This window comes from Nelusetta ayraudi, unplaced genomic scaffold (genome assembly GCF_046127955.1).
Source record: "Nelusetta ayraudi isolate G7.1 ecotype Tasmania unplaced genomic scaffold, CSIRO-AGI_Nayr_v1 ptg000089l, whole genome shotgun sequence".
Lineage (NCBI taxonomy): Eukaryota > Metazoa > Chordata > Actinopteri > Tetraodontiformes > Monacanthidae > Nelusetta > Nelusetta ayraudi.
The window spans coordinates 1,042,501-1,060,000 of NW_027466139.1; the positions used below are offsets into that span (position 1 = coordinate 1,042,501).

A 17,500-nucleotide genomic window follows, 5' to 3' on the forward strand; every position below is an offset into this window, starting at 1 on the left:
CTCTTTATTTCAATTAGCGCAGCTCTCCACCCCCCCCCCCCCGCCCCCCCCCACCCTGGGTCACCTTCCACCCCAGGTCACCTCCATGGATGTACTGTAAGAACTGGATACCAAACTGGCAATATGCCGACGTGCCAATATTTCCCAGTGGTCACTCGAGGTACCGCAGTAGAAAAAAATCCCATGCGCCCTAAAAGTATATTCCCATAGAGCCCAGTGCAAAAATGACGGCCTTTAAAACAGCTGACAGGACGACTGTGACCTGAAACGTGATTCACCCCTCCCCTCCACCCGCAGCCAATCCCAGCGTGGCGCCACATTTATTCCTTCACTTGCTCATTTCTTTCTGCATTTCCCACCAATCTCATCCTGTCGAGCAGAAGAGTCGGCGCTCCAGAAGTCCCGCCCGCTCCGTCCATCCTCACCTTCCCTGCTCGGCTTTGACCTCTGTGTGATTGACGCGGTAAATTACCCAATCAGCAGATTGACGGGCGGCGCTGTCACAATAACAGGGATTGAAGTGTTTCCCCTCCATCCCTTCCCTCCCTCCCTCCATCTCCTCTTCCCGCTTCTTCCTGCGCTCGTCTCACTTCCTTTTGTTATCCCTCCATCAGCCGCCGCCGCCGATGCGCGACCACCTTTTGTTTGTCGGTGGGGAAGTGATGCACCTAAGACAAAAATGGTGCAGCGCGCAGGTTGTGGTTTGGGTTTTTCTTTGCACTAAATTGCTCAGGAGGAGGCGTGGAAGCAGAAAGGTGGATTAGATGGCTGAAGAGGAAGGGATGGACGGGAAGAAGAATAAAGGAGAGGGGGCAGAGGAGGAGGAGGAGGTGGAGGTGGAGGCGGCCAGGATGAGGCTGGGAGACAAAAGCAGCCGAGCGAAGAGGCTAAAGATCACTCGGCTGCTTTTGTCTGCCGCCACTCGTCCTCTAAAAGCCTGTCCAGAGAGACGTGGACCCCCCCCCCCCCGCCTCCCCCACACCTCCACCTCCACCTCCTCCAGCTGTATGAGCTCCGACCTGCTTGATTGTACGAGGATGATGATGTATTGGGGCCAAAAGGCTTCATCACCTGCGAGTCGCCCCTGTCACCGTTTCAAAGGAGCCTGGTATTGTTGCAGCGGGTTAATCACCTCCGATCCAGCCAGCGGGTCGCCCACAGCATTGACTGACTGACTCTGTCTTTGTGTCTTTGTGTCTTTGTGTGTGTGTGTGTGTGTGTGTGTGTGTGTGTGTGCGCACAGCAACGATCTGAACGGAGCATTCGACGCGGCGTTGGAGTGTCACAAGCGCTACAATCACATGCCGCGCATCCACGACATCGTCGTCGGCCTGGTGGAGAAAGGAGACACGGAGTTGCTGCAGAAAGGTTGACCACACACACACACACACACACACACACACACACACACACACACACACGTGTCTAATTAACTGACCAAAGAATCTGGATCCCTCTGGATGCAGCACATTTAGCCCTCTGTTTACAGCAGTGCTTCTCAGGGGCCACATTTTTTTCCCACAAAAATAAAGCCGCTAGCCCACATTACGTCTCGTAAATAAACTATTGAAATTATTGACTTGAATTGTGTGGCCAGCAAAATAAATGGCCAATAATATATAATATACTACATATGTATATATATTACATGGCACAGATGAAGTTGACTGACTCTGTTGCCGTTGAGCCTCTGCGCTTTGTTTCCAGCTTCCTGGATTTCTTGAGACTTTGAATTTGTGTTTGTGTTGAGTTGAAATGGCTCAGCACGACTCGTCGACTACGTCTGCACGTCAAAAATAAGTCACTTCAGCCCCCACCCCGGCGTACGCCAACCCTCCTGTTAAACATACTCGTGACATTTCTGAGAGGGTCTCATAGAGTTTTGGACTGTGTGGGGGGGTCAAGTTGGCTGTGCGGCAGGAGGCCAAGTGGCTTGTGGAGGACGTGAAGGTTCAGTTCAGACCAGCTCGTGGAGCACCTCTCCACCCCCACCCCCACCCCCACCCCCCCCCCACCACTTCCCCATCATTGTCTACACCAGGGCTGGGCAAACTTTTCCACTCCTGGACCACAGTGGGTTGTAAAATTTGACAAAGGGTCCGGAGCAGCAGCAGATGGATGGAGTGTTTTGGTGACTCACCTCATAGGAGGAGTTTGCAGTTTTTTGTAGTTTGCCCATGTCTGGCCTAGAACCAGCACCAGAACCACCACCTAGAACCACCTAGAACAAGTCCTAAACCACCACCTAGAACCTCCTAGAACCTCCTAGAACCACCTAGAACCTCCTAGAACTAGCCCTAATCCACCCCCTCGTTACTTTCAGGCTTCTTCTCCTGGAATCCACTGCTCGTCTGATTCCACCTGGGAAACATTCTGACTTGTTCTCCTCCGCCTGCCTCTGAGTGTTCTTCCTTCTTTCCTTCTCCAGCCATGGACTTCGTGAGCCAGAAGCGAGGAGAGATGTCCATGCTCTACGTCCTGTTCTTTGCCTTCCTGCAGACGGGACGCTACCGTGAAGCCCGCAAGATCATCGAGGTACAAACACACAACCAGACGACAACCAAAAATAACTCGAAGTAGCGCTGCTGAACGACTCAACTTTTTATACTTTATAAAAAGCTGGCAGTGAGCAGCTACAATCACACGCCATCAAAAACACACAACTAGAAAGATGTGTACTTGCTGGTGGCGCCCCCCGGGGGCCTCTCGCAGAATGCCAACCTAATTGCCAAACTCTCTTTGTTCTTGCTGCTGGTTTGACCCGGTTTTGTGTTGCAAATATTCCTATCTTTTGTAGTGGCGCTGTAATCTCTGCAGATTAGCGGCGGGAAAAAGAGAGAGCAGATAAGAAGAGATTTTCTTCTCTCCTCTTTTTTTTCTCTGCTTTTGTTTTATTTTTCTCTGACCTTCATGGATGGATCATGAAAAAAAAAAAAAAAAAAAACAGACAGGTGGCCGGAGAGCAGCGATGGGGCCGACGGAGGTCCGATAAGTAAAACCAGTGTAGGGAGGGATGAGTGCAGGGAGAGAGAGGAGAGGAACGAGGGGGCTTTGTGTGTTCTGACGGAGGGATGATGACTGTTCTCGCTCTCCGCTGCTGCTGCTGCTGCTGCTGCTGCTGCTGCTGCTGCTGCTGTCCTGGAGTGCACCGCCAGCGCAGGGATTTGACGGTCCTCTCGAGGATCGTCCAACCCTCTTAAATATTATCGCCGCCTTGTTATTGTGCCTCTCGTTCCCGCTTTTCTGACAGATTATCGTCTGCCTGTTATTCCACTTGTAAGCGGGAAGCCGGCGGTTACCGGGCCCTGCCGTGCACGGAGGCAAAGGCTGCCATCTGTTGGCCTCTACTGTGGCGGCGCTCCTCAAGCTGTTTTCCTTTGTAGTAGTTCTGCACTTCCCGGATGGAAAACAGCCAAATTATCTCCTGACCTGTTTTATTCCTCTCTGCGTTCAGGCTCTTTGTGCGTTTGGAAAAGTTGCCACTCTTGCCGTGGGTTTTTCCAGGGTGCCGCCAGTATTTCCACATAACTTTCCCCTCATAGTTGATCCCTGTGGCGACTTTCAACTCAACGCGACAAAGCTCATCGACTGTACAACACAATCAAACGCTTGGACATTTTTTCAATCTATTTCTTTTTTTTCTTTTTTTTTTTTTTTTTGCCTCTGAAGCTGTCAAGTGGTGGCTCCAGTGTCTCTCTCTCTCTCTTTAGGCTGTGTTTGGTATAATTGGCAGCTGATTAATCACAGCTAATTAAATGTAATGGTAGAGAAAGGTGGGCAATTTTGTGCTAAATGGCCGAGGTTAGGCCGAGGATCGTCGGGCTGCCGGGCTCATTACCGTCACCATGCTCACTTTTTTTAATTATTTCTTTTTTTTTTTTTTGCGATGGTCAAGGTTAGCTGCGTATCGCTAAAGAGCGCCCAGCCATTATGTGTGTTTCCCGTGTCACGGACAGTGGCGCTGCGTGTGCGTGCGTGTGGACTAAGTGGTCAGGTGATGAGTGGAATTAGAACATTAGGAATTGAGATGGAGAGGGATCGTTAAGTAGAGGTGAGACGAGGTCGACGCCGTCTGTTTGAGAGAGACAGAGAGACAGACAGACAGAGAGAGAGAGAGCGAGAGAGAGAGAGATAGACTTTGGCTACACGTGAAGCTTCTTTAAAAGGCAAAAGATGATGAGACTGACTGTGTTGTGTTTTCAGGGGATTGTCTTGATAGCGCGACCTGATGCTGCTCTGCAACCCCCCCCCCACACACACACACACACACAGAGACACACCCACCACCATCACCTCCCATAATCTCTTTGTGAGAGCGAGAGTGTTTTGTTTTGTTCCCCTGCCTCCTGATCCGCGCAGCAGAAGTTATGCAGCGTCTTATTGCATGAGGATTTTCTCTTTTCTTTTGTTTTTTCCTTCTTTTTTCCCATCTCAGATTAGGGAGATTTGTCCCCACTGGATTCTGAAATCCTAAACGTATTCTGTGTGTGTGTGTGTGTGTGTGTGTGTGTGTGTGTGTGTGTGTGTGTGTGTGTGTGTGTGTGTGTGTGTGTGTGTGTGTGTGCATGCCTGCAAAAAAAAAGGGATGCAAGACTTTTACCAAGTAAAGGGAATCAGAGGAGAGAGAGGGGGTGGGGGGGTGGAGCACTTGCACCGGGCCTTAGTCTCTAAGAAGATTAGACAGACTGAGAGAGAGAGTGTGTGTTTGTGTTTGTCTGTGAGTGTCAGTGTGTGTGTGTATATGTATGTATGTGTGCGCGCAACACATTTTAATTTGTCCCTTTTGGCTGCTTGGGTAAGAACATAATGCCTCTGCCTGGGCCGGATGGAGGGATGGAGGGATGGAGAGGCAGGAGGGAAGACGGAGGAGCAGCAGCAGCAGCAGCAGCTCAGAGATTTGGAGGAAGGGGAAGGGATTGAGAGGAGCGAGGGATTGGAAGAGGATAGGATGACGGCAGTAAAGAGGAGGGATGGGGGAGGGGGGGGGGCTTTTCTTGACTTTCCCTTCACTCTCGACGCTGCGCCGTCAGCTCCCCATCAAAGAGGCCAGCGGGGATTGAGCGGCGCTGATCCTCCTCTGTCCGCTCGTCCGCCCGCTCAGATTAACGTCCTGGCCCGATGGCACCGGCCCCCAGATTAGCGGCCAGAGAGAAATAAAAAGCCCCGGCCGAGACTCGTCTGGATCCAGCAGCCTCATTCAGATTGTACCAAACCCCCCCCCCCCCCCCCCCCCCCCCCAAAGAGACGGATGAAATCCTGATCACTGTTATTTTGGCGATAATAATCATCCAGTCACTGCGAGTATCAGCCTAAATCTCAGCGACACGAGCCTGCAGATCAATCTATGTCGGCCCTTGTTTCACACAGACACACACACACACACACACACACACACAGACACACACACACACACGATCTGCGTAGCAAGTATTCTAAATCCCTCAAAACTGCAAGACTATTTATATCCTCCCTGGGATTTTACCACCTCACACGACCGCGCTGCGTTTTCAAAACCAAAATATTATTGTTTCTACGTGACAGTTCAAGCCAGAATTTTTAATCTAAAGGAAAGATTAAGCTTTGCTTCTTTTTTTTTCTTCTTCTTTTTTTTTTCCTTCTGTTGCCGCGCTAACCGAGGTTTGAGGTCGGACGGTATTCCAAGAAACACAACATATCAAACAAACAGGATTTAGACACGCTTGCTGTTTGCGTCAGTGCATAATAATAGACTTTTTATCCTTGATGTGAAATCAAAGTCATGTTATTCAGTTTTACATAAGCCATTGTTCAGTGTCAACTTATTTTGGGTTCACACACACACACACACACACACACTATTGCAGTAATGCCAGACTGAAAACATTCTGCCGCTGCAGCTGCAACATCTGTCACTCACGCTGCTCCGGAGCTTTAGGTTCCCTCAGTGTATGTTGTAAATGATGTAAAGACGGTCAAGTCATAGCAGAACATCATCATCCTCATCCTCATCCTCATCGTCATCATCATCATCATCATCATCATCATCATCATCACCGCCGCTGTAGCTGCAGCATCCCTAAAGATTATCTGGAGGAAAAACACGATCAGAGCGATTAGCGTTGACGTCAGCGCGGCTCGCAGGAGGAAAATGCGACGACGACTCCTGCAGCGCTCGCGTCCTCCTCCTCCTTATCTAACCGCTCAGGCCCAGTTTGGCGCTGGCAAACACTAAACTGGTGTTTTTTTTTTGTTTTTTTTAACCAGATTATTTCCCTCCTTCTCTCTCCGGCAGACCCCCGGCCTGAGGGCGAGGCCTGGACGCCTGCAGTGGTTCGCCGAGCGCTGCATCTCCAGCAACCAGGTGAGCCTGCTGCCAGCAGGGCGGCTTTCATCTCCGCCAGGCTCACGCCAGGCTCCCGCAGCAACACACAACATCCCAACTCATTCTCTTGTGCCTTTTTTTTGTTTTTGTTTTTGTTTTTCTTGAACCCACGCGCACGCGTCGCAGATGGAGCCCCTGGAGCAAATGGTGGACGTGACGGCCAAGCTGTTTGAGTGCGACAGAGACGAGATGTACAGCTACGTCCTCCGTCTCTGCAGTACGTCCTCTTCCTGTTCCTCTACTGTCACCGGCTGCGTTTCCAAGTTGTTTGCTGTCAAGATTGACTGTTGTGTTTTTTTCTCTTTGATGGCTTGTGAAAAACATTCCGTCTCCTCCTCCGTTCAATCAGAACGCGCCATTTTCGCTGGTCGCTGAACTGGTCACGTGACCCCGTACGTCGCGTCCGCTGACGTGTCAAAAAAAAGTGTTGCCATGACACTGTTGCGATATTTCCTCTGTATGGATACGTGTGGAAAAACCACCTGATGAGGGCGTCAAAGCCTTTCAGTCGTACTTGAGAGGTTTCTCCAAGTTGAGCCGCTTCCATCACCAGCTTTTTATTGTCATATTAAGGTTTTGCGCAGTTCTAGGGGTGATGGAAACACAGCTACCGACATGACCTCCAACTAGCTCTACAGTGTGTGTGTGTGTGTGTGTGTGTGTGTGTGTGTGTGTGTGTGTGTGTGTGTGTGTGTGTGTGTGTGTGTGTGTGTGTGTGTGTGTGTGTGTGTGTGTGTGTTTGATCCAGCAGAGGGTGGGCCCAGGTAGAAGACATGGTGTGATTGCTGCAGTGGAGTGCAGAGAAGATAGCCGGCGTGATTGCAGCGTTAAAACTGATTGTCAAGCCATTACTGCCGACACACACACACACACACCTATGGAGCGCACTAGTTAGCGTGTTTCCTAAATGACAGCAGAGGACTGGTCAGTTGATCAGATTAGTGATTTGATTGCCGGCTCTCAGCGTGAAGTGCTTTGTCAGAAAATTGCGCCGCGCCGAGTGCTGAACCGCAGCCAACATCGACTGCCGGCACAAGCACCAGTGTGGCGCCGCTGTTTTCTTCTCTTTTTTTCCCCCTGTTTGTTTTCTCCAAAACACATTGTGTGAAAAAGCCGCCTCTTCTCCTCCCCCCCCCCACCCCCCAGAAGAGACAAGCGACTGGCGCAAGGCGGAGGTGGTATGGACCAAGATGCAGGAGGAGAACACCATCCCCCGGGAGAGGACCCTGCGCATGCTGGCCGACATCCTGAAGAGCAGCGGCGAGGAGGTGCCCTTCGAGGTGCCCGAGGTGAGGAGCGCAGAGGTTCCACCGTCTTATTCACAAGAATAATGGCCAGCAGGCACCTCGGAGAGGGTGGTGTAGGGCAAAGAGAGCAAATGAAGTTGAAGGATGCTGAGCAGCAGCAGCAGCAGCAGCGGTGGTTGTGGGGGGCGGGGGGGTGAAAGTGCCCGAGGTCAAATTTAACACACAGCCGTGCAGCTGCGGCACTGATGGCTGAGCACAAATTCAAATGATGCCCGGGTATGAATGTTGTATGAAATGGGGGCCGGCGCTGATGGACACATAACACCAGAGTTAATCTGCTGCTGCTGCTGCTGCTGCTGCTGCTGCTGCTGCTGCTGCTGCTGCAAGGTTGCACCGGTGTGCAGCTTCCCCTTTGTTTTCTATCACTGCAAGTCAAGTATTCAAGCACGGCAGCACTTGATTGGTTAAAAAAAAAAGAAGTGAATACAACATCACACACACAAACAAAACACACTTTGTTTTCTGTTTGTAGTGGCCGTTTCTCTCCAGCAGTTCTCTTCATTCAGGTCAAGGAGCCTCGAATGAGTGAAACTGATTCTGTTCATATTTGACCCAAGGATGGAATTTAAGAAATATTGATCATGATAATTAGCATTTTACTATTTTCTAAGGAGCCTTCAGGAGCTTTCAGAAATCACAGCTGTGTTTTAATAGAGCAGAAGGTACTGCTGCTGATGCTTTTGCAGGCCCAGTCCAAATGTATTTTGCTTAGCCCTGAACTTGAGTCCGTCTAGGAGAGAGGAATCTTTACCTCTGGCTGACCAAAGAAGGTCAGTCTGGCGAGTGTCAGTGTGCGCCTGCTGAGACCACCTGCAGTCACCCGGGGCTCACCGCCCTGCGTTCAATTCAACAGACGGCAGCAGAGGTGAAATGCAGCCACGAGCAATAAGATAAACTGGTCTCGTTCATTACGGGCGCCGCACGGCTAAACCAGAGTTGACCTCATCATCTGGTTCCTTCACCACCACCTCCTGCTGCTGCTGCTGCTGCTGCTGCTGCTGCTGCAGCTGCATTAAACCTCCCTTTCATTACATGCGGAGGCAGCAGGATTGGCTGGCTGATCTGAAGTGTGGTTAATCAGAGCGGCGGGGCTGGTGAGAGGAATTACAGCCTGATCTGTCTGTAAATCTGTAATGCCAGACTAATTTAGCCAGCAGCTAAATGCCACCATATGGTGGCCGCTGGATTTGGCCCCGCGGCCTCCTCGCACTGCGTGCTGGCGCAGCGCCACATTCAGTCCGGGGAAATTTACAAAGTCAAACATTGTGAGCGGAAAGGGGAGAAGGTTGCTGGGAGCGCTGGGCGACACCGTCGCCACTCGGCTATTCCTCCTCCTCCCCTGTTCCTCCTCCTCTCCTGTTCCTCCTCCTCCCCTGTTCCTCCTCCTCGTCCTCCCCTGTTCCTCCTCCTCCTCCTCGCCTGTTCCTCCTCCTCCCCTGTTCCTCCTCCTCCCCTGTTCCTCCTCCTCGTCCTCGCCTGTTCCTCCTCCTCCCCTGTTCCTCCTCCTCGCCTGTTCCTCCTCCTCTCCTCCCCTGTTCCTCCTCCTCGCCTGTTCCTCCTCCTCCCCTCCCCTGTTCCTCCTCCTCCTCGCCTGTTCCTCCTCCTCGCCTGTTCCTCCTCCTCCCCTGTTCCTCCTCCTCGGTGTGTTTTTCTCCTCTTATGCTCCAGCAGCCCAAAGCGTGATGAGACAGGAAGTGATTGCTGTAGCCTGCAGCCATGAACTTGGTGACCCCTGGGGCTCTTGACTTGACACTCTCATTGCAACACGCACACACACTCACACACACACACACACACACACACACACACACACACACACACACACACACACTCACACAGCCTTTTCTGGTGCCCCTGGGGTGCCAGACCTAATTTGCCCCCAGCCACTACAGCTTAACCCCCTCCCCTCGCTGCTACACGGGTGACCGACCATTAGGGGACCTCGGCCCCCGTCGGCCCCCATCGGCCCAGCAGCATTCTTGCACTGTCATACTCACTAAATGCACACAGCAGCTGCGGAAACAAACAGCAGAAACACGCGGTGGTGCTTGTGTGTGTGTGTGTGTGTGTGTGTGTGTGTGTGTGTGTGTGTGTGTGTGTGTGTGTGTGTGTGTGTGCTGCTGGATGCGGCTCTGTTTTGGTGCCTCCAACATAAAATGTATCCGTTGTCTTCTGTGTGACTTGTTTCCAGACCTGGTACGCACAGGAAGAGACCAACCAGAAGGTCAAGAGCACAACTGGTGTGGCGCCAACCGAGACCGGGCCTGATTTCCAGATCCGGGTCATGGCTCTGTGTAAAAAGGGGAAAGCCCAAGGTAAGCAGCAGATGCAGATGCACACCTGACATTATCACACGGCACAGTGATTGAAAAAACACTTTTTTAGAGCACACAGTTCCCTCTGTGATGTCACAAAGGGCCACTGACTGAAGCCTGGTTGTCCTTCTCCTCCTGCAGAAGCCTTCCGGCTGATCAGAGACGCCAGCAGAGGCGGCGCGGCCCTGGGCCCCGCCTGCTACGACCACGTCATCCGCAGCCTGCTGGCGCAGGGATCCATGGAGGACGCCATGGCGGTCAAGAGCATGTGAGTGCGGCGACAAGCGGCGCTTCTTTGTTCTCGCCCCCAAAGACGCTTTTTTTTTTTTTTTTTTTTTTTCCCTGCCAGGTCCTAACTATGTGCGACATGCAAACAAACACAAGTGAGGTGATCGCACGGACGCGAGCGCGAGGGGTTTTTAGCCGCTTTATTTATCTCACTTAACCTCATTCTGTGCCTTCCATTCCTGCCATCACCAGCGCTCCTTCTGAAGGCTCAGATAATCGTGAGCAGTGTGCGACATTCAAGTGATTCAGCCTTGGGGCAGCAGCAGCAGCAGCACAACAGGCTGATAAATTCAACATGTAGTTTGTTTAATGCGACGCTCCTTCATCTGTGGCACTGGGTCACCTCGGGCTAAAAGTACATCGGGGGCGGGGGGGGGGGGGGGGGGGATTATAAAGTGATTGTGTGCTAACACACTCAGGCCTGCTGGGTATGAACAGTGCTCCCTGCTAAACTGCAAGGAACACACACACACACACACACACACACACACACACACACACACACACACACACACACACACACGAGCGCGGTGGCAGGGATGCGCAGATTGATTTTTGATTTTCTGGGAAGCGGTGACTTTGCGCGCCAACATCAATCTCCTTCCAATTAGTAATGTATCGTGTGTTGTTGTGTTGTTGTGTTGTATCGGTGGGGGGGGGGCGGGGGGGTTCCTGAGCCGCCAGACAAGTAGATGGACCGACAGAGGCATTAGCGATCTGAGCTTAGCGCCGCCGCCGCCGCCGCTCTCATCTTGCGTCTCTGTCTCTCTTGGTAATCCCCTCCTTTTTCCCTCCTTTTTCCCCTCCTTTATCTCCTTCTGTCGTAATACCACTTTCCCTCTGCAGGGGGAGGGGCAGCAAAAATGATGATAATGCAATGAAATGATGCAAGAAAGGGAAAGACGGCGCCAATAATTTGTGGGAAGCGTTAAAAAAAAAAAAGAAAAAAAAGAGTAGATAGCAACACGCACTCTCATCAAATGTGAATGATGAAAATGAAAGAGCTGCAAGGCCCAATCAGTGAGAATCAGAGGATGAGAAACGGCCAGCGGCACTCAAGCATCTGTCTTTATCTTTAAGATGCTTATTAGTCTCACTAGCTGCGTCTGTCACTGCTTCACGGCTGGATGACACCTTTGTTTATCGTCGCTCCCAATGAGGAGTGAAATGAGCTGAGAGGAGAAGCGGCGGCGGCGGGAGGATAAATAAAGAGAGAGAGAGAGAGAGAGAGCGCTGGGCGACCAAGGAGGCTGCCAGGGCCAGATTTAATCACCACCACGAGGTTAATGAAGACGCTACAGGCAATAATTCTGCTGCCGCTCTGTGACTGTGTGTGTGTGTGAGTGAATGTGTTTGTTTTGGGGTAATCTGTGCACAACTGAGCAGCGGGGGTGCTTATGGCCAGATTAAGGGATTGAGGAGGAAAAGTAATGTTGATGAGAGGCGGGAAGAGGCGGACCATGGAGTCATTGGCCGCCGCACAATAACCCCTGGAAGGTGTGTGTGTGTGTGTGTGTGTGTGTGATTGTAAAACGTCCTCGGGAGATTTTCCTCCAACCGATAAGAATAATTCTGACCCCCCCCCCCCCCCCCACTCCCACTTGGCCCCCCTGATGCTCTGTCTCCCTTGTGCACCCCCCTCTCCCCCACCCTGCCACCGCCTCCAATCTCCGCCCATGACCCCGCCGCCGTGGCTGCGGCCGACTTGTGTCACGGCGGCGATAAGGATTGGCCGGGCCCCCGATGCTCAATTGAGCGATGGATTAATCTGGTGGAGGGGGATATAATAAGGAATGGAAAGGCGGCCATGGCGGCGGCGGCGAGCGTGATTGAGGTTTTAGTGGGCGAGAAATGAGAAAAAGGGAGGAGGAGGAGGAGGAGGAGGAGGAGAAGGAGGCCCGAAAAGATGCAGCAGATGGAGGAAGGGAGGGAAATCTGAGAGGAAGGAGGAGGAGGAAAGAGGGCGGGGCTTGATGTTTCAGCACCTGGTACACACACACACACACACACACACTCACGCTGTGGCTCAGCGAGAATTAATCAGGCGTTTGATGTGTGTGTGATTTTGGGGGTGACAGCGGGAGCCTCATTCACTCTGCTCGCCATTGTCTTCCCCTCTGATGGTGTTTATCCAATCTCATCCCCACCGAGTCTGAAATTACACCAGCGACAGATACTCACCCACTGATCACACGCTGCACATTTGCATGGGGCGGGGGGGGGGGGCACAAAACACGATTGGACCCGATAACGGCCGCGTGTGATGTGATGCAAGTGGCTGAAGGCTCAAAAAATGTCCTGAGGTTTGTGTTTTTTTTTGTTTTTGTTTTTTTTTACATGAGATGGATGAAATTGTTTTGCATTTTTAATCCATCTGGAGTCAAACATATAAGAGGGAGTTGATCCAGGAAGTTTGGAAGTGTATTAAACTCATTTTTTTTAAACGACTAAAAGACCATGAGTCGAAAATCTACAGTAGAAAGATTTGCTGTGAATCGTATTTCAGCTCACAGTCGTCCTGTCAGCCGTTATTTTTTGCTGCAGTACCTCGAGTGACCACTGGGGGAAAATCAGTGTGCTGCCATATCGCCAGTCCGGTATCCAGTTCTTATAATGCATCTATGGTGTGTGTGTGTGTGTGTGTGTGTGTGTGTGTGTGTGTGTGTGTGTGTGTGTGTGTGTGTGTGTGTGTGTGTGTGTGTGTGTGTCTCTCTCTCTGCCTCAGAGCCGAGTCTCAGCTGCCGGACTTCAAGCTGAAGGACATGGCCACCAGTCTGCTCATCATCACGCAGAGCAAGAAGGGACAAACACAAGGTGGGAGATACAAAGTGTCACACACACACACATCAAACCACCAACACGACCTCTTCTGACCACCCACTCGCCCGCCCCCTGGCTGCCTGCAGACGCCCTGCGGACCCTGCAGTCCATGGTGGCGGAGGAGCAGGTGCCCACCCAGCTGGCCGTCACCAGGCTGGTGCAGGCGCTGGGCGTCAGCGGCGACGTGGACGCCATCCGCACGGTGGAGGCGCTGATCAAGGAGCTCGGCGTCAAGCTCAACCTGTCCAGCATGGTGTTTGTCAACAACATAGCCCTGGCGCACATCCGGAAGTAAGACTTGTTTTTGTTATTATTGCGTTAAAGGTCCGCTGAGTGTCTGTGGCCGGCGCGTGTGCAATAGTGTAGCTATGTAATCACTGTGTGTGAATGTTTGTGGACTTTCTGTGTCAATTGTTGTATCGTTTTGGGGACTACGGATGAAATTCAGCAGCAGTTCTCAGTCCAGCGTCTAAATAAGCTTAGAAATAAATAAAATTAGTAAAATTTGGAGATTTTGAAGAGGAAACGGCGACGTCAAGTGGTTACAATTCAATTCAGATTTCAGCGTCTTTCACTCCCCCTCCCCCTCCTGAGCTTGCCGGTGAACTACAGTGGCCTGCACACCCATCTACATCCCTCGTCCACCTTCTCCTTTGTTGTTTTTTTTTGTGTTTTTTTTTTGAGAGTGTTCAGCCTAAATACCAGACGCTTTGCTGTCAGGCAGCTGGTTTGTCCACACCAGGCTTCCTTAGAAACATGGTGCAAATTGGCAGCTAACTGGGAGCAAGAGCCTCATTGCTCTGTGGAGAGTCTGATATATATGAGAACTGCGCTAAGGGGAGGAAAACCAAACAACAGTCATTTCAATAAAGAGCTCAGCACCCTGGTGGGGCTTCAAACACACTGATTTATTGTGAAAGCAACATGCTAGGAGTTGGTTCACCAAAAACACTCCATCCATCTGCTTCTGCTGCTCCGCTACCCCCCCACCTCCCCGGCAGGTACACTGTAGAACCCAGTGTGACCTCACCAGTCAAACTAGTTGGGCCTCCCCGGGTCCTAGAGCCTGACCTTCATCTGTTTGGTCAGAGTTTTGTTTTTACGTCGGGACCTTCAGAGAACGTTTGCCTCTCCAACTCTCTGCGCACATCAGACCTTCATCAAGGTCCAGTGCGCTAAACTGTGTGTGTGTGTGTGTGTGTGTGTGTGTGTGTGTGTGTGTGTGTGTGTGTGTGTGTGTGACAAGAGCCAGGTTGACACACACTAGGAAATAAAAAGCTTTGTGGGGGGGAGGACCAACAGGAAGCTCAGCAGCACCAGCAGGTCCCTAACAGGATTATTCACGGCTGCCTTTTAATGTGGTGAAAAGCTGCCGACGGCGTCGCCTTCGCACAACACAAGCGAGAGGACAAAACAGCGAGACGCAGCGTCCCGCATCAAACTTTCATTGCGCCACTTGCCGCATTAGCCGCCGCCCCCGCCGCCACCGCCCCAACGCGGGGGGACAGCAGGAAGCTCAGACGAGCGGCGAGCGCGGCCCTGTCAGTTTGAACTCTGACCTCTGGGAGCGTGTGCACGGTGAGCCGCTCTGACACGTGCGCCCCTCCCTCACCCGCCACCGCCGCCGACTGCCGCGTCTGAGTGGAGCTGACTGGTTAAGAGCCGGGGCGGAGGAGAGGAGGCGCGGCTCCAGAAAGCGGCGGCGGCGGCGGCGGCAGCGGCCACATTTAGAGGGGCCCCTCGCTGAATTATTCAGACGGCGCCGCTCGCTGCAATCACACCCCTCCACCTATAACGGCGCTCGCAATATACATACGCCGAGTCACACACACACACACACACACACACACACACAGGGCGAGCGGCGTGTTAAATATTCATCAGGCCTGGTGACAGTGTGGGGGGAGTGGAGGGGTGTGTGTGTGTGTGTGTGGGGGGGGCAGCAAGGTCGTTGTTGCCACATTGAGTTGTTGTTGAAGATTAGCGGCGCTTTCTTTAGCTTTTGCTTCACTAGCTTGCAGCGAACCTGGGCGAAAAAATAAAATGATCAAAAAAAATTTTGTGAGTGTTTGCGAGAGCGTCGGCGCTCAGCCGGGAGGTGGAGGAGGAGGTATTTTTTGTTTTAATTTCCCTCCTGGTCATTGATTCAAGGCTTTTATTCACGTCTAAGTTTGCCCAAAGGTTCTCAAAGGGATAACATGAACGCTGGGTGGTGGGGTTTGGTTTTCTTTTAGCCTGCAGGAAAGAAAGTTTGTGTGATTTCTGCGTCAGTGAGTCTGATATTTGGTCAGAGGTTCTCCAGAGTTCTCCAGAGTTCTCAGCGTTCGTCCACAAGACCCAGAAGGAATAAAACAGTTTCCTGTTTTAACTCAAACTGCTGCCCTCTCCTCTCCTCTCCTCTCCTCTCCTCTCCTCTCCGCTCCTCTCCTCTCCTCTCCTCCTTGACTGCCTTTATCAGAGGCAACCTGGACTCGGCCCTGGAGGTTCTGGAGGAGGTGTTCACCAGGCCCGACACCGTCAACCCCAGCATGTCCTTCGTCTTCAGGAAGATCTTCGAGGAGGACAACGAGCACGCAGTGGACAAGTGTAAGGAAGCTGCACACTCTGTGTGTGTGTGTGTGTGTGTGTGTGTGTGTGTGTGTGTGTGTGTGTGTGTGTGTGTGTGTGTGTGTGTGTGTGTGTGTGTGTGTGTGTGTGTGTTGTGACCACCGCTGTGCTGCTGCTTGCAGTGAGCGCCATGGCGGAGCGGCTGGCCAACCACTTTGCCTGCTACAGGCCAGCGTCGGACCTCTTCCTGCAGCTGCTGGACCTGGACAAAGTGGAGGACGCCAAGTTCATGTTGGCTGTGAGTCCACACACACTCCTGCAGTCGTTACCAGTCTGTTCTCAATCAATGCGTACTGCAGTCGAGTCAGTCATGTTTGAGCGTTGATAAGGGGGAGTTTCTTGTAGCTTTGCTCAGTCAATCCACCTCCAGTCTCCAACGACGCAGTGATTTCCTCCCCACATTTGCTTCACTAAAGACTTTCAAGGTCCAATCTGTAGGATTTGCTTTGCCGTCAATGTAAAGTGCGGCAGTTTGAAGCTCTTCCTTTCCCTTCCGGTCGTGCGCTAAACGGCCGAGGCTGCAGTGAGTCGCTGTGAATGTGGTGGCTGACGCAGGTTGGACGCAGCAGAGTGCTGCTTTCTGCCCGTTTGGCCTGCAGGGGGCGCTAAACTGAGGCAGTCCACCATGAAGGAAGTTTTTTTTTTTTTTTTTTTTTTTGGCCACCACTTAAAATAAATTTTAAATGATCTCGAGCTTTTTGCCAGAATGTGTGTGGTATTTTTTTTTTGGGGGGGGGCTGCATATTTAAATAATGATATTAAAGTCATTTAAGTATGAAAATGAATCGACGGGGGAGCTGCGGGCGAATTTGGTCCATCACGACCCCCTCCCCCGACTCCCCTCTCTCTCACACACACACACACACACACACACACACACACACACACACACGACTCAAGTCTTCATCCTGCGGGGAATCTCTCGCTCTCTCGCTCGCCCACGTTTCCGCCGCCAATAGTCGTCTTGTCCAAAGTGGGTCTGCTGCTACTTCACTTATTCAACACACTTTATACATTACAGCTCGATGACTTTGCACCGAGTCTGGGGACATGAATATGGAGGCGGTAGATGGGCAGTTAGAGAGAGACGTGCAAACCAGGACGGAGGAGGACGAGGTGTCAGGAGAAAAAGAGGGAGACATTTTTAGGCGGAGCAGAAGAGTGATTTCTTTTTTTTTTTTTTCTTAAGTTTTACTTCCTTTGTCTGCTGCGCGAGTTCCTTCCTGATGAAGCAGCCAGAGATGTTTCAGCTGCGGTCAACGCAGAGAGCAGCAGACGAGCGGCTGTCTGACCTCCCGACTGATCGTCCCTGCTTCGCTCTTTGCTTCCCTCAATCTTTAATCGGGGATGTCTGCCCGCCATGCATGTTAATGAGCAGATACGTTTCTCCCTCCTCATCTTCATCACTATTTCAGCGCAAAAAGCACCATTAGACGCCGCTTTGGCGGTTTACGAGTCTCGGCAGTTTTTTGGTTTGCTTCGCATCAAAGTACCGTTGCGATTTTTTAATTTTTTTTCCCCCAGTTTAGCTGTGGCCACTTCTTTTTTTTTTATGGCGATATTGAGGTTTTGCACAATTCTGGGGTTCATGGAAGCGCAGCTACTGATGAGGGTTGAAACACCTTTGGTCGTTAAGAGGCTGAATGGAGACGATGAACTGAAGTGGGGAACAAACAGTCAGAAATCCAAAAAACAAATCAAAGCTGTTGAGTCCGAAACACGATTTGAAACTATTTTGTTCAAAGTTCCCCTCAATATTTGAATGACGCAGCATTTAGGAACAAATTCTTCATCACTGTAAT

General features: G+C 51.6%; 1 protein-coding gene across 1 annotated transcript in view; it reads left to right on the forward strand.

Moving 5' to 3' along the window:
* lrpprc (leucine-rich pentatricopeptide repeat containing) overlaps positions 1-17,500 on the forward strand; it is a 51,059-nt gene that overhangs the window by 28,675 nt on the left and 4,884 nt on the right. The window contains exons 24-34 of the mRNA XM_076046290.1: positions 1,244-1,368; positions 2,429-2,535; positions 6,272-6,340; positions 6,488-6,578; positions 7,508-7,650; positions 9,860-9,983; positions 10,125-10,251; positions 12,997-13,085; positions 13,178-13,382; positions 15,550-15,677; positions 15,821-15,936. Coding sequence (XP_075902405.1) covers positions 1,244-1,368; positions 2,429-2,535; positions 6,272-6,340; positions 6,488-6,578; positions 7,508-7,650; positions 9,860-9,983; positions 10,125-10,251; positions 12,997-13,085; positions 13,178-13,382; positions 15,550-15,677; positions 15,821-15,936 — 1,324 coding nt within the window. The remainder of the gene's footprint in view (positions 1-1,243; positions 1,369-2,428; positions 2,536-6,271; positions 6,341-6,487; positions 6,579-7,507; positions 7,651-9,859; positions 9,984-10,124; positions 10,252-12,996; positions 13,086-13,177; positions 13,383-15,549; positions 15,678-15,820; positions 15,937-17,500) is intronic.